This window comes from Lycium ferocissimum, chromosome 12 (assembly GCF_029784015.1).
Source record: "Lycium ferocissimum isolate CSIRO_LF1 chromosome 12, AGI_CSIRO_Lferr_CH_V1, whole genome shotgun sequence".
In the NCBI taxonomy this organism is placed as follows: Eukaryota; Viridiplantae; Streptophyta; class Magnoliopsida; order Solanales; family Solanaceae; genus Lycium; species Lycium ferocissimum.
This window is the reverse complement of record NC_081353.1, coordinates 55367470-55383005: the sequence shown is the minus strand read 5'-3', so window position 1 is coordinate 55383005 and position 15536 is coordinate 55367470. Positions and strand designations below refer to the sequence as shown.

The 15536-nt window shown below is 32.8% G+C and overlaps 1 protein-coding gene across 1 annotated transcript; it reads right to left on the bottom strand.

Annotated features, from left to right (window-relative positions):
- Window positions 1-466: 466 nt before the first annotated feature.
- On the bottom strand, window positions 467-8088 carry LOC132039897 (adrenodoxin-like protein 2, mitochondrial). Its single transcript, XM_059430450.1, has 8 exons — window positions 7885-8088; window positions 7713-7809; window positions 3132-3199; window positions 2901-2947; window positions 1841-1947; window positions 1198-1247; window positions 996-1078; window positions 467-913 (listed from the first exon to the last, which is right to left on the bottom strand). Exons 1-8 carry the CDS (start codon window positions 7957-7959, stop codon window positions 799-801), a joined length of 642 nt encoding a protein of 213 aa, XP_059286433.1. The 5' UTR covers window positions 7960-8088; the 3' UTR covers window positions 467-798.
- Between the last annotated feature and the right edge of the window lie 7448 nt (window positions 8089-15536).

Sequence of the window (15536 nt, the reverse complement as noted above, 5' to 3'; positions counted from 1 at the left end):
TTTATTAACCTAAATAGAAGAATATATTTTTAGAAAATTCCCCGGTTTTTTTCTCTTTGATTGATTCCCTGAAGTTGAGGATTAAAGATCCCGTTTCTCCAACAAACGTTCTCCAACAACCGACCAAAGAAGGATTAAAATAACTTCTGATAAACGAATATTTTATCTTAAAGTTATAACTTGGAATACTTCCTTTTCTTTTTCAAAAAACCTTGTATAAATCTTGAGAAAAGAGAAGTCTTGATTTTTCTATTTGGATAGCTGGCTCTTGTTTCTGCACATTGGATCATTCAATTACTTTCCTCCTGTATAACAAGAACCAACAACAAAGGGAAACCAAAAGAGATACTTCATATTGCCTAATCATCCATTACACTCTCATGAACAGTGACATATATTTTGCATACATATAGAGAAGTAAATATTAAAACGACAAAGAAAAAAAACATAATACACCTGCCAAGAGTTGTGGATTGAAGCATCCTTGAATGACAATAAGACACTTTAATGTTGATTTGGTACAAATGTTTAACCAAAGTCAAAAATGAAAACCTAGTGAAAAGATACATCGACAAAAAGAGTAGCTAAGCCTTGGATATTATTAATAAAATAATCAATCATTTTCTTTGACTAAATGCCTAAACAACAGCTGACTTTGGTCACAATTTCCAGCATAATATGTGATGCCATATTCACCCTAAAGGTATTATTATACACTCACTTGTAAGAGGCCTACAAAATTGGCTTTCATTTTCGGTAGATACCCATGAGTAATCCTTTATCCATGTTAGAGATTCTCTAATGTGGTTTCGGTTTAAAGCCATCAACAGCAAAGTTTCTCGTGGCTGCAGGAAGAGCTACCCGAATTCCATCAAGTTCAGGTTTTGCAATTACTTGACAACCTAGACGAGACCTGCAGAGAACAAATGCAGAATATATGAGAAGCTTGAGAATATTACAATAACTGAAAAATAATATGAATAGAAGGGACCTACGTCTCTGTGAGGCCAAACGCAAGATCCAACATGTCATTCTCTTCGTCTGTTGGATCTTCCAGCATGTTGTATTTGTCCACATCCTGTCCAGAGTCGTCAACGTTCAGATAACAAATGTAGCTCAGTTACAACATCACAACGTTCAAATGAAATCTTGATCCAGATAATTTTGTGGCATTGGCCTAATCATAGGATTACATACCATAACTATCACATGACATGTGGAACAGGCAAGTGACCCTTCACATGCTCCTGCATCAAAGCCAATTTTGTTTGGTTAGACTTAACAGACGATATGGCACCGAAAGGTAGATATGCTAACAAATGTAAATTTCACCAGTCACACCCAAAGCATTTTTGGTAGACAATCCTAATTGTAGGAGGACTGATGTGTCACTTAGTATCGTTAACCAGACCTGTGTAAATGAGGCACTAATTGTCTAAAGGTAAAATTGAAATTGAAAGATTACCCCATAATTTGGAAAGAATGTTAGTACGAGAACACTTGAGGTGCTCCCAGTATTCCTTTTGAATTTCTTTGAATTCAGACTCACTTTCACCAACTTTGAAACAACTCAGGGTCTTCCCTCACATTCACTCCAAGAGTCAAAATGTGAATTTAGATTATTAATCTATTAATTAGTTACTCTATGTTTTTTGGATAAGAACGATTGCAAGGTGGCAAAGTTTGATCACAATATCAGCCCAATAAAGGCAAACTAACTGAAAGCAGTGACCAGATTCATAGAGGCCGTATATCATCCTGAAAATCTAGACTAAACTGGTTAAGGATGCCAATATTGAATCAACATAAGAGATTTAGCATATGCCTCAACAAGGCTAACCTTCAAGCTCAATGTCATTCTCATGTGCAGCTTCTAACAAAGACATTCCAACAGGGACTTTGATATGCTTCTCTTCTCCATCCTTGTCAACAAATGTTACCGATATTCTGTGCAAAGAGAGAACATGTAGAAGTTTGAGGAGAACAAAAGCAGATATGTGTAATCTTGTGGGCACCCCACCAGCCATATGAGAGGTGAAGTTATGCCACAAGAAATTGGACTGCAATCCAAGATCAAATTAACCATGTATTGTGAAATAAAGTACTATTTGGCAGAGAAACACAGCGTGTATACAAGATCGTAAGATGCACAAAACATAAAACATTGCCCAATCTCTAGGCAGTGCTTGGGAACTCATAAATCTAGATTACGAGGAGCATGTGTAAATAAGTTCCATGAAAATAGTAGCTTAGAGAAGAAAAAATCAGATATATCGGGGAATCAGATTTATTTCATCTTATTGACCGCTAGGCCACACCCTTGGGTTATAATTATGACTTTTTTAAACAACTTCTAAAGGAAGTAAAGTTAAATTAATTAGAAAAATTGATAGTAATTACAGGACTAATGATATCAATTTTAACTGGGCTAAAACCAAATACGACATGGATCAAACCATCCGTACATCAATTGTATTCTTAAAGAGAACTCAATAAAAGAACAAATCAAGTATTAATAAACTCTAGAAATTTGCCAATCCATCCCTAATTGACCTTGAAAATCCAAGTTCATTGCATGAACTCCCCTTGCCCAAGAAGCAAATTCAAGGTCCTAATCCTTATTGAAACAACTTCATTCACAATTTCAATCAATTTATATGGCGAATTTAAACTGCCATGCTTCATAACCCTTGAGAATTAAGATGTTGAACAATCTTGTTTTCTCTTGTTTGTAAGGTCAACAGTAATTAACAACAAATCTTTTTTGTATTTTCTTGAATAAGCATAATTAGCAACAATATCTTCATCTCACGTTTAAAGAAATCCTACGTGTCCTAGTTCAAAGAGAAAGCAACTGTAAAAGAAAAGAAAATAATGTTAACAAGTCATACATAACTTACGTTTGCTTTTCCTCATTCCCTGTAGTAGTGCTATATTGTTTATGCCTCTGAGACAAAGAACCGAATTCAGGTAAAAGGAGAATGATATGAAATTTCAAATTAAAAATTTGTTTCTTAGAATGAAAAAATGGAAAAGAAACAAAATCCAACAGGATAGGGTACTAAAGAGTCTCATAATCAATAATTTCAAGAAACTTTTCAAGTATTACATTATCTTGCAAAGCTACTGACCAGGTCCGGCAAGATTTGATATCTCGACAAGGGTCCATATGATGTCCCTGGGGTGCAAGCTAATGTGGCTGCAATGGGTAAAAGGAGAAAAGAAGTAGTTTAGAACATGAAATCACATTAGGTCCATGAATCTTAATACTTGTGCAACATGGTCTGTCACATATATGCAAGCCTATCGTACTGCCTCCTTTATTATTATTATTATTATTATTATTTTTTCATAAGCGAGAAATTAGTTGTTTCCAGTTCTGAAGGTCAACGGATAATAGGTTCTCCCCTCTACCATTCTCCATCCAAATACCATGTTCGGTTCACCGAACCGACCAAAATTCGAACTCGAGCAGGCCTACTACACTTTTTGTGTACCTTTGGTGATGAACCAAAACCCAGGTAGGATTTTTAATCACAAAAATAGCATACAGTGGTTGTTATACAAGATGGATACATAAAATCATATTACTTTTAACTATTATCAATTGCCACTTGCTTTAATATTTGTGACCATGTCGTTGCCACTTAGGTTCAACCTTCCAACCTTTGTTGAGCAATGCAACACTAGGGAAGGGCTTGATATTTAGGTGAAGAGGATAATGGCAGTTCTGGCGTACAACAATAACTTTGCCTGAATCCAAACTTTAGGTATATAATCCTCTATGTTCATTCCACCTCACTCAAGCTAATTTCATTCCAATACTCAAACGGGGCAATTTTGTGAAAAGTAGAGGTAAACTTCACCTTTGATCCTATGTTGATATGCAATTCTACCGAACAAAAGACTCTTGGAAATAGAGGACCTAATGTGTATCAGTAATAGCTAAACCTCAATCTACACTAATTGGTAGTACATGTATGAATCCTTTGCTTCCATTGTGTTATCTGTTATGTCTTAATCAAGTCATCATAACTTCCGCGAGGTTGTAAGTATTCTATCTAATAGTACAATTTTCCGTGATGTGATTTCAAGTCTACCTCGTCTCATTTTATCACCTTCAATCATTATACTGTCGCATCTATGGATCAGTGCATTTGGATGTATATGTAAAACATGACCAAACCATCTATCAGTTTATCCTCTATGCGTAACTTACATCTTCTATCAGATATGATTTCAAATCTTGTCTAATCTTATATCGCTAAATATAACATATCCATCTTAACATTTGCATTTCCACGACGTTCTTTTTATTAATATTGCAATTCTTGCATAAAAGAAGCAAAAAAAAAAAAAAAAAAAACAATTAGAATTATTTTTTAACTTCAACGGCTATTGTTGCATTCCAATCTAAAGTACTAAGCCTTTTCTAGTTGTTTAGACCAATATGTGCTACATTAGCCCTGAGCGAGAGTACATTATGGATTTTCCAAGAAATTGTTATGTTTATCCAAAAGTTAATGTTTAGTTCACACCAATGACCCAAATATAATGGTTCATTTCACACAAATTGAAGGTTCATTTTAGTAAGTTGGATAAATAATGAGCACAGATGAGATTAAACCATAATACAAGGACTGCTTTATTAGGCAAGAACATAAAGGCAAGAAAGCCCTTCACTTAGTTAACTGGAGCACTCTTCTAACCAGTAAAAGGAGTGGGGGACTGGGCATAAGGAACCTCAAGAACCACAAAGCCTGAAGTGGCTATGGAGATACAATATGGAATCCAATCTTTGTGGAGATGGGCAATTCATGACAAAGATGGACAGCAGGGCCATACGGTGCTCTGAAGCAGTCAATAGTCTATATGGGGTGGGGGTGTGGAAAGCCATCAGAGTTCATTGGATCTCTCTATTTGACAACACTACCATAAGGATAGGAAATGGTGGGAAGATTCTCTTCTGGACTGATAACTGGCTTGGGCATGGGCGCATGACCCTCTCAAAGACCTTTTTCCTGAATTCTGTAGCAAACCCACACTCTCTGAAGCCAAGCTAGAAACATTGTGGGGTCAACATGGATGGAGTGTTATTTTTCTAAAAGACTCCTACTCGATTGGGATCTTGAAAGAGCAGTGGAACTTTTCAAGAGTCTGGAAACTTTCCAAGGTTTTAAAAATGAAGAGGGATTCACTTTCCTGGAAGAGCTGCAGGAATGGCATCTTCAGAGTTAAATCAGCTTATCTTTCCCTATCCAACACAGGGCAGATCACAGGTAGTTAGCTGTGGAGGTTTATTTGGAAAGTCAAGGCTCCTTTAAAAGTGGTCTTTTCTCATGGCTAGTGGCAAGGCAGGCTTGTTTAACTCGAGAAAATCTAAAAAGAAGGAGATTTCCGCTATGCTCCAGATGTCCTCTATGTGTTTCTAATTTGGAAAGTAATAGCCAGCTTTTCCTCCACTGCCCTATCACTAACCAGCTATGGCAACTCTTTCTTAGCATTGTGGGACTTAGTTGGGATATGCCAGCTACCACTAGTGAAATGCTCCCCTACTGGAACTATAATGAAGGACCAGTAAAACTCAAGAACTGGAGGAGAATGGTACCTGCTTGACTGCTTGTATATGGTGGACAGTACGGAAGAAGAGATATACAAGAATTTTTTACCACTAGTGAAATGCTCCCCTACTGGAACTATAATGAAGGAGCAGTAAAACTCAAGAACTGGAGGAGAATGGTACCTGCTTGACTGCTTGTATATGGTGGACAGTACGGAAGAAGAGATATACAAGAATTTTTTACCACTAGTGAAATGCTCCGCTACTGGAACTATAATGAAGGAGCAGTAAAACTCAAGAACTGGAGGAGAATGATACCTGCTTGACTGCTTGTATATGGTGGACAGTACGGAAGAAGAGATATACAAGAATTTTTTACAACAATCACACTCCTCTCGAGAATTTCAAGATCAATTGCAACTTATTATTCTATTTTTGGTGTAAAGCAAGTAGCTTAGAGGAGACAGAATCCCTAGTAGATTTGCTTGGTTCACTGTAAACTCAAATTTTTTTTTTTCTAGCAGGGGTGGAATTCTATTGTAAATATGGCTTCGCACTGCCTTAGTGCTCTCTTATTTATATACTTGCTTGTCATCAGATTCAAAAAAGTTGTAAGTTACTCAAAATTTCAAATTTTCAACGAACTTATACATAATGTTCTAAATAATACAGGACAGTCTACTAGCCAAACCAAAATCTAATCACTGAGAATACTCCATTGTATTTCGGCTGGAAACTTTTCTCCTTAAAGCACCACTATTGTGAAATCGAACTCGTTTAACTTCCTATTTAGTAAGAATTATCATCATTTAAGGATTAAAACTATGTGAAATTAAGGAAAAGAAAATGATAAAAGTATAAACTCTTTTGATAAATTTGTGAAATCATAGATGCATAATTACAGAAGTACTAATACTAATAAAAGTATCAATTCTGTAGAAGCAAAGCTGTTTTTGAAGCCAAATATAATACTAACATTCACAAACTAAAGCATAGATGTATTTCTTTATTGGCTTTTGGTGTAAACTAGAAGATGTCAGTTCTGTGGATGTGATGATAGATTTCCTCAGCTTCCTAGAGTAATGTAAAGGATCTGAACTGTATGTAATTTTTGGCTCAATCTTTGTGCTCTGTTTACTAAATTTAACCATCCTCAAAATAATATAAGCATATGTACTCCACCCAAGAAACAGAAAACAAGATACAAAAATGCTGCAAGTTTACTAAATTCACAAACAAGCCAAGGTACAAAATAAGGGCTATAATGTAACACCCTCTAACACACACCAATAGCAAAGATATTACAACATAAGTAGAACATAAATTGGCCCCAATAGCCAATGCTTCAGTCTACACCTAAATTGGCTTTCATAGGCTATTTCTCAACCACTCTTATTTTGCTTCACAGAATTCAACACAGGCAAAATAAATCAATATCAAAATACAAAAAGGCTGCAACTTTCCTAAATTAACTTAACTCCAGATGCAAATGACTCTAACACGACACCCTCCAACACACACTAATAGCAAAATATTACAACATAAGTAGAACATAGATCTGCAGAAATAGCCTCAAATTGGTTTTCATAGACAATTTCTCAACCACTCTTGTTTCGCTTCACACAATTCAACACAGGCATAATAAACCATTATCAAAATACCAAAAAAAAACCGTAACTTTACTAAATTAACACAACACCAGATGCAAATGAGGCTAGTATAAATACCTTGTCAATTTAAATATCTTTTGGTCTGTCCTAAAAAGAGCGTCTCTTTCTATACATAGTAAGTTTCCCAATTCCAACATTCTACATTGCAAGTTTAAGACCACAAGCTTTAAAGAACTACACACATCTTTAATTTAAGACCACAAGATTCAAAAGTCTCCCTTTGTTTCCTAAACTCTGTGTCCAGTCAAACTAAGACACTTAAATTGGGACCGAGGGAGTACAACATAAGCAAGACATAAATTGTACCAATAGCCCAACGCTTCATCGTGCACCTACATTGGTTTTCATACACAAGTTCTCAACCACTCTTTTTTTCCTTCACACAATTCAACAGAGGAATAAACCAATATCAAAATACAAAAAGGCAGTAACTTTACTAAATTAACACAACCCCAGATGCAAATGAAACTAGTATAACATACCATTAGAACAACTGGATGGAAACAAACCCCAAGTTCGATTCTTTGCCACCGTGCTGTAAGTACTCCTAAACCCCACTTTCAGGAATGATTCATGAGCCTACAAAGAATACATACAACTTCTCAATAATCAACTCAATTAATGAATGTGTATATATATAAATATGCACAATACCGAGGCATAATCATGAAGAAGAAGTGAAGAGCGAGTCAGGCGATGGGCAATTCGCCGAACATGGAAGCCCACCATTTTCACAGAGAAATGGAAAAACGAGTCGGGTCGGGTGTTGTTTCAAGAATTCTAGTTTCAGCTAAACCCCTGAAACCAAAACTCCCTATTTATTTTGGGGGGTTTCTGTTTGGGGACAGTGTGAACTTATTACTCCCTCCGTTTTCAATAATATATACTTCTTTATCAATCCGTATAAAAAATAATCATTATTTTTTATATTTGAAAACAATTTACTCCCTCCATTCACTTTTACTTTTAATTTATTATTTTAAAAATAAAATTTTTATTTTTATTTATCCACTTTCACATAGCAAGAGAAAAATAATTTTCTTATTTTACTCTTAACATTAATTACTCATTCCAAATCATTATACATCAATCAATATAAATATTATGATAAAATATGCACTTCACTTATAATGCAAAATCCATAATTGATAAGTAAAAGTGAACGAAGGGAGTAATTTGATGTAATAATTCACAGCCACATAAAAGATATGTGAATTATTTAACATTAAAAATTTAATAGTTTTTTCATCTTTATTAAATTTCGTGTCTAATTAAATGAGTTAACATATAAATTAAAACAAATCGAGTATTACGCAAAAATAGACTCGTATGTTCCAAAAACAAAGAAAAAGGAAAGTGGCACTTCGCAGTTGGGAGAGAGGTGACTCGCGGTGGCTGCTACATTTTATCCTTAATCGGGAAAGCATCCCCAGAAATGAAAGATTTCGAGTGAATGGTCAAAAGCATACCCAAATTACTTCTTCCGATTTAAAATAAGTGTTCAATTATTCTTTTTATTTTTCTTGAGCCGAAATTTTTCGAAAGCAATGCTTTCTCTTTTCTAACAGAGAGAGAGTTGGAGTTACAAACACTCTATCCTCTCCAGGATTACCTTGTGGCGTATTACTACCGATATGTTGTTGTAGTCTTTTTATTGGTTCAAAATAAGTGTCCATTTTAATAATCAAGAAAGAATTTACTTTATTTTTTCAGCTTGTCCCTATTTACTCAAGGCAATAAATAGGCAAGAGTCTTACTCCTTCCGTTTCAATTTATGTGAACCTATTTCCTTATTAATTCGTGTCAAAAAAGAATGTGTGTTTTCTATATTTGAAAACAATTTACCTTTATGTAATGATTTCTATCAACACAAAATATATGTGACTCATTCAACATCACAAGTTTTAAAGTCTTCTCTTCTTTGTTAAACTCTGTGCCTAATCAAATGGTTTCACATAAATTGAAACAGAGGGAGTATTAATTAAGGATACATTAGTCCAGGGGCGGATCTACCTTAGGCCGAGGGGTGTCACGTGACACTGCTTCGTCGGAAAATTTTACTAAATATGTATATATAATTAAAAGACAAAAGTAAATATGAGGTTATATTATCTAAAGTGAACACACCTTGGTACAAAGAACCATGTAGAGAAATTGGTTAGGTGCTTCAACTTTGCAGGTGCGGACGCATTTGTAATTTCGAAACCTCACAGCAACACTTGTTTTAACAGAGCTCTAACCAATTGGTCCAAACTAACATTTGTAATTACTTCGATACTAATTTTATTACACAAAGATTTTGGTGCTTTCCTAGATGGTTATTGTGGGATTCTTCTTTATGTTTTTTTCTTTCACTTTCTTTCTTGCCAGAGAAATTGATTAAGAACAATTTACGAAATGAAATGAATAATGAACTGTTTAGTGACTATTTGGCGCCCTATATAAAAAAGTATTTAGTATTATTTATTTCAAAAAAAGAAAAACTCACCGTGAAAGTTAACGCATTTTTTTAGAGAAGTTATAGTAATGTACGTGAATTGTGTTTTAGTTATATTTTGTGTGTTTTTTTTTAATACAGTGATATATTTTTATATATATTATTTCTCATTTAAAATGTGACACCGCTGATGAAAAATCCTGCGTACGCCATTGCATTAGTCAAACTACTTATATTTTTTCTAGAAGTTAGTGTTTTTTATTATAAAAGTTAGTGACTTCTTAAGGAGTGCGAAAAAAGCTAAGTGATCACCTATTTTGAACCAGAGGGGTATCACATTTTGTGATTTTGATACCTTAACTATCCACTGTTGTATTTACCTAACTATACTATAAACACACTCCGACACTGAGTTGGCCTCCACTCGTCTATTGTCGATTGATTTCAAATATTTCCTTAACTCAGCATTGAATTGTGTTTTAATACAAATGCAGTGATAATTTAGGTAGTTAAAGAGAACAATAAATAGTTAAGACATGAAACTCGCGAAAAAATAATATTTTAGGTGTGTGTTCTACCAGTAATTCAAATATGTACCATATTCTCATGTGAAATTACATATTATTAGGTTAATCGGTGTGATATTTAAGATTCTCATTCCTTTTATCATACAATTTGTTTGTAATAATATTACTACTATATAGAAACGTGGGTTTCTATATAAGTTTATCGTCGTCAGTGATCATCAGCTTAAAAAAAAAAAGGTGAGCCCCATACTAAAAACACCAAGCAATATAAAAAATAAAAAAAAAGTGTAGCCCACTATCTCCAAACTCATGTTAAAAAAAAAAAAAAAAGCAAAGTGGACCCTATATAGAAACGTGGGTTTCTGTATAGCTTTATGGTCGTCAGTCATCATCACCTTAAAAAAAAAAAAAGGTGGGCCCTATACTAAAAACACCAAGTAATATAACCCATCATCTCCAAACTCATGTTAAAAAAAAAAGTGGACCCCATATTAAAAAAACAAGCAATATCAAAAAAAAAAAAAAAAAAAAAAACGTGCACCCCATATTAAAAAATTAAACAATATTCATGTAATTTTCAAAGTATTCCCATTAAGTCAATAATGGTGGATTCATTGCCACATGCATATCAACACATTAGTGGGAGCAAATGAAATTATTGTACATTAAAAACTATGGACTCCATATTATTGCTTTTCTTCAAAAGGTTAAGTAGCCAAACCATACAATTTCCTTTCTTCTCTTATATTAGCCTGAGATCTAATCTAGATATTTAACTATTGTATTTGCTATTCCGCCATGTCATTTATTTGTTATGTTTACTAAATAAATATACTTAAAATATTTATATTTTAAAATAAGATAGAATTTCATTACTTTTTCATTTTTATTCTTACTCTAATAAATGTGAAAAGAGATTAATGTCATAAAAGAAAAAATAATATTAAATGGAGATCAAATAATTAATAAGGTAAATTAGTCAAATTATAATTCTAATTGACGTTTCCTTAAAAAACCATGCAAAAGACAACATGACAAGTAAAATGAGCTAAACCAAGAATATTTACCAAAAGTTAAAAAATAGTAGTTCTTCGTTTAAATAGAAAATCAAATTTCTACTCTGGTTTGTTAGACAAGCAATGTCAAAAAAAAAAAAAAAAAAAAAAACGTGCACCCATATTAAAAAATCAAACAATATTCATGTAATTTTCAAAGTAGCCCCATTAAGTCAATAATGGTGGATTCATTGCTACATGCGTATCAACCCATTAGTGGGAGCAAATGAAATTATTGTACAGTAAAAAACATGGACTTCATATTAGAGAGGAAAATAGTTTCCTTTTAAACAAGTCTTCTCTTTTAAAAGTATTAATAAATTTTTGTCAACTTTGTATTCGTAGCAAATGCTAATATAATAAAGTTTTGGATACGAAGCACAAACCACAATGATATTAATCGTGTTTTGAACATAGTGTGTGTGTGTGTGTGTATATATATATATATATATATATGCATAAAAACAGTGCAAACTTATGTATGTCTATTAGCAATATAAAATATATATATTATCACTACCCAAACACAACTACATACACATAGATACACTATAATCCAAAGTGTTACGCACGGGCATACGCTGTCTGGTTGAATCGAGATGAGCAACATAAATAGTAAAATTTAAATAACTAATTCCGACTTATTTGAGAATGAAGTGTAACAATAATAGTTGTCGTATTTATAATAATACTAGTTATGTGAGGCCCGTGCTAAACTCAAGATATAAAAGTTGATATTTTAATTAAAGAAATATAATTTGTGTTAGTACAAGTGTACAACAACAACAACCATATACCCACTGTAGTCCCACAAGTGGGTAATTACGTAGTAATAATTAAATTTCATATAAGTATATTTTTAATATATGAAAGCAAAACTTTCATTCCACTCTTTTAATATTTTAACTTTCATTCTGATGAAATTATTTACTTCAAATCAAATGCGGAGTCAGAATTTGACATTTATAAGTTATGTATCCTAATTTTCTGAAATTATTTAGTTCTAAATGAATAATCTATACATAGTTAATGAACTTTTAAGATAAATACATAATTTAACTTGTGCAGCAGATGGAGCTGTTCCTCCCTTAATTAGGGATTAGGGGTTCGAACATGGATATGGAAAAAACCTTTGGAAGGAGCGCTTCCCCCGAATGGGCGTGATACAGTGCGAATTATCTGGATTAATTGGGCTCAAATGCGGATATCGAGCACCAAACAGAAAACCAAAGAACATGAAAAATGAGGTAGGAGATTCGATAGCTTTTGAAAAGTAGACCTTAAAAACAAAAAAACAAAAATTTGACTTAAATAAATAAGATTAGGACCTAAAAGTAATTAATTAAGAAGTTTAAAAAAAAATTGAAAATTCTTGTGAGGACTACAAAAGTCCCAAAGTTTGCCCTTATATATAATAGTAATTAATTAGGGATTAGGGGTTCGAACATGAATATGGAAAAAATCTTTGGAGGGAACGCTTCCCCCGAATGGGCGTGATACAATGCGAATTATCTGGATTAATTGGGCTCAAATGCGGATAACAAGCACCAAACAGAAAACCAAAGAACATGAAAAATGAGGTAGGAGATTCAATAGCTTTTGAAAAGTAGACCTTAAAAACAAAAAAAAAAAAATTTGACTTAAATAAATAAGATTAGGACCTAAAAATAATTAATTAAAAAGTTTTAAAAAAATTTGAAAATTCTTGTGAGGACTACAAAAGTCCCTAAGTTTGCCCTTATATATAGTAGTAATAATATATGACAAATACGTAGATGGATCGTGATCTCCCCATGCTAACTTGACAAAAGTTTCTCAGTTAATTTTGAACGCACGAAATATCCATAAAAATAACTTTATCTTGAAAATCATCTTAGTCCTCCTAATTTACTTAACAAATCAAAATAGGGAAAACTACACATATATACATGTTAAGGAGAAATATTTACGAAACGTGACGATAGTTTTCCTTATTTACAAAACATAATGATATATTACGAAACATGACGGATTTTCATATATTTTTCATTTTTTTTTCCAGAAAATATATATATATTTTTTTAAAAATTAATTTTATTTTTTTTTAAAATTTTTTATTTTATTTTTTTGCTCAAAGGCTTAAAAAATTACCTCAAATTTTTGTGTATGAAATGTGTATGTATGAGCGAAATTTTTATTATAATTTTCATACACAAAATTGTGAGCGAAAACTTTAAGCCTTGAATATTGTATGAAAGTTGTTACAATGGTGTTGTAGTTGTATTAATTTTCCAGAAACCTAATATGAACATTATATACGAAAAATATGAATGAAATTCTAAGTCTTGAGCGAAATATACACATTTCATACCATTCTCGTGCATAAAAATTTGAGTGTAATGTTTAAGCCTTGATCGAGATATACACACTTCATACATAAAATTTGAGCGAACTTTTTAAGCCTTGAGTAAGATATACACATTTTATACACAAAATTTTGAGCGATTATTTTAAGTCTTGAATGTTGTATCAAAGTTGTATACAATGTTGTTGTAGTTGTATTAATTTTACAGAAATCTAACATGAACTTTATACACAAAAATGTGAGCGAAATTTTAAGACTTGAGCGAGATACAAATTTCATACTGTTTTCATACACACAATTTTGAGCGGATTTTTAAAGCCTTGAATGAGATGTACACATTTCATACATTTTTCATACCGTTTTCATACACTAAATTTTGAGCGAACTTTTTAAGCCTTGAACGAAATATACACATTTCATACAACTTTCATACATAAAATTTTGAGCGACAAAAATATATAAAATAAATAAAAAAATATGTTAAAAAAAAATATTTTTTTAAAAAATAAAAAAATATTTTTTTTATTTTTTATTTAAAAAAAAAAAACATGTTTTGTATAGGGTTTGTAATGTTATGTTTTGTAAATATAAAACTATAGTCACGTTTCGTAAATATTTCTCCTTAAGATGTATATAAATGTAGTTGTCCGATGTATATATACGTAGTTGTCCCATCAAAATATCTACCCCAATATTTAACGTTTGATATACTAATTCTCCTATCTAAACTTCCGGCCATTAATGGTAACTTTAATTTCGTTGACCGATCATTAAAAGGGGTAAAATGTAATTTCAATTAAATTCTTAACTTATTAGTGGATGCCTAATTAATCATATATTATTTTCCCACGGTTTTCCTCAGTTAAGTAATTGTAGCACGTCTCTGTCCCAAACAATTGTTGAGAATCATCGGGCAGAATAGTCGTGCACAACTTGAATTTTATTATTTCTAAGGACCAGTTTCGGTCTTACAATTCTTATACTCAATTTTTTCTTTAGCACTCACACTATAGGAACTCTTTTTGTTGCTCTCTACTATTTCTTACTAGCTCTCACACTTCTCACTTCTTACTTTCTTGCTTGCTGGTTTACTACACCTTATTTGCTCTCACTTCTTGAGCTCCTTTTACTCTCTGGCTTACAACTCAAATGCCTACTTCTATTTATAGGTGGACATGGAATGATCTAGTGAGAGAGATATTTACAACTTTCTCTAGAATATTCCTAAATATCTTTTTCTAGAATCACTCTAGAATTCTCATTCTAGAGTGATCCTCCTAATTCTTTACAACTCTTTAATTATTCTAAATTCTTCATGAAATATCTTAGATATTAATTAAGTTGGTGATAAATTCTTAACACTCCCCCTCAATACCAACTTAATTTGTTCTTTGCATTTGTTGTGAGCGATTCCTGAAACTCTGCAAACATCATGACGTCCATGCCTTTTGAGAATCTTTTCCTCCGTCAGATTACTCCAGTCCCTAGTCTTTAAAGCTTCTTTAAAAGTAGTAGTCTCTTTAATTTTTACCACCTCAGCTAACGATGCATCTATATACTTGGGGTTTGGATATTTTGTCCGTGTAGACCTCCTTAGATGCGGTTGTGGTGCTTCTTGGACTTCCCCTTACAACACGTCTGGAGTTTCATAAGCTCCAGTGGTCCATGGACTCTTTTTTTTCCTTTTGTAGAGATATCTCTTCTGAATGTGATTTATGTTTTTTCACATACTTCTGATTTTGCCTTACTTGCTTGTCCTTCTTCGTCAAGTTTATTTTGCAGCTCTTGCTCCAATTCTCTTGAATATGGTAGTGTGGCTTCTTCGGACAACCATGATGATGCTTCGTTAAATACCACATTTCTTGAGACATATGTTCGATTTGTGGAAGGGTCACAACACCTCCATCATTTTCTTTGTTCGTCGTAACCAACAAAGATGCAAC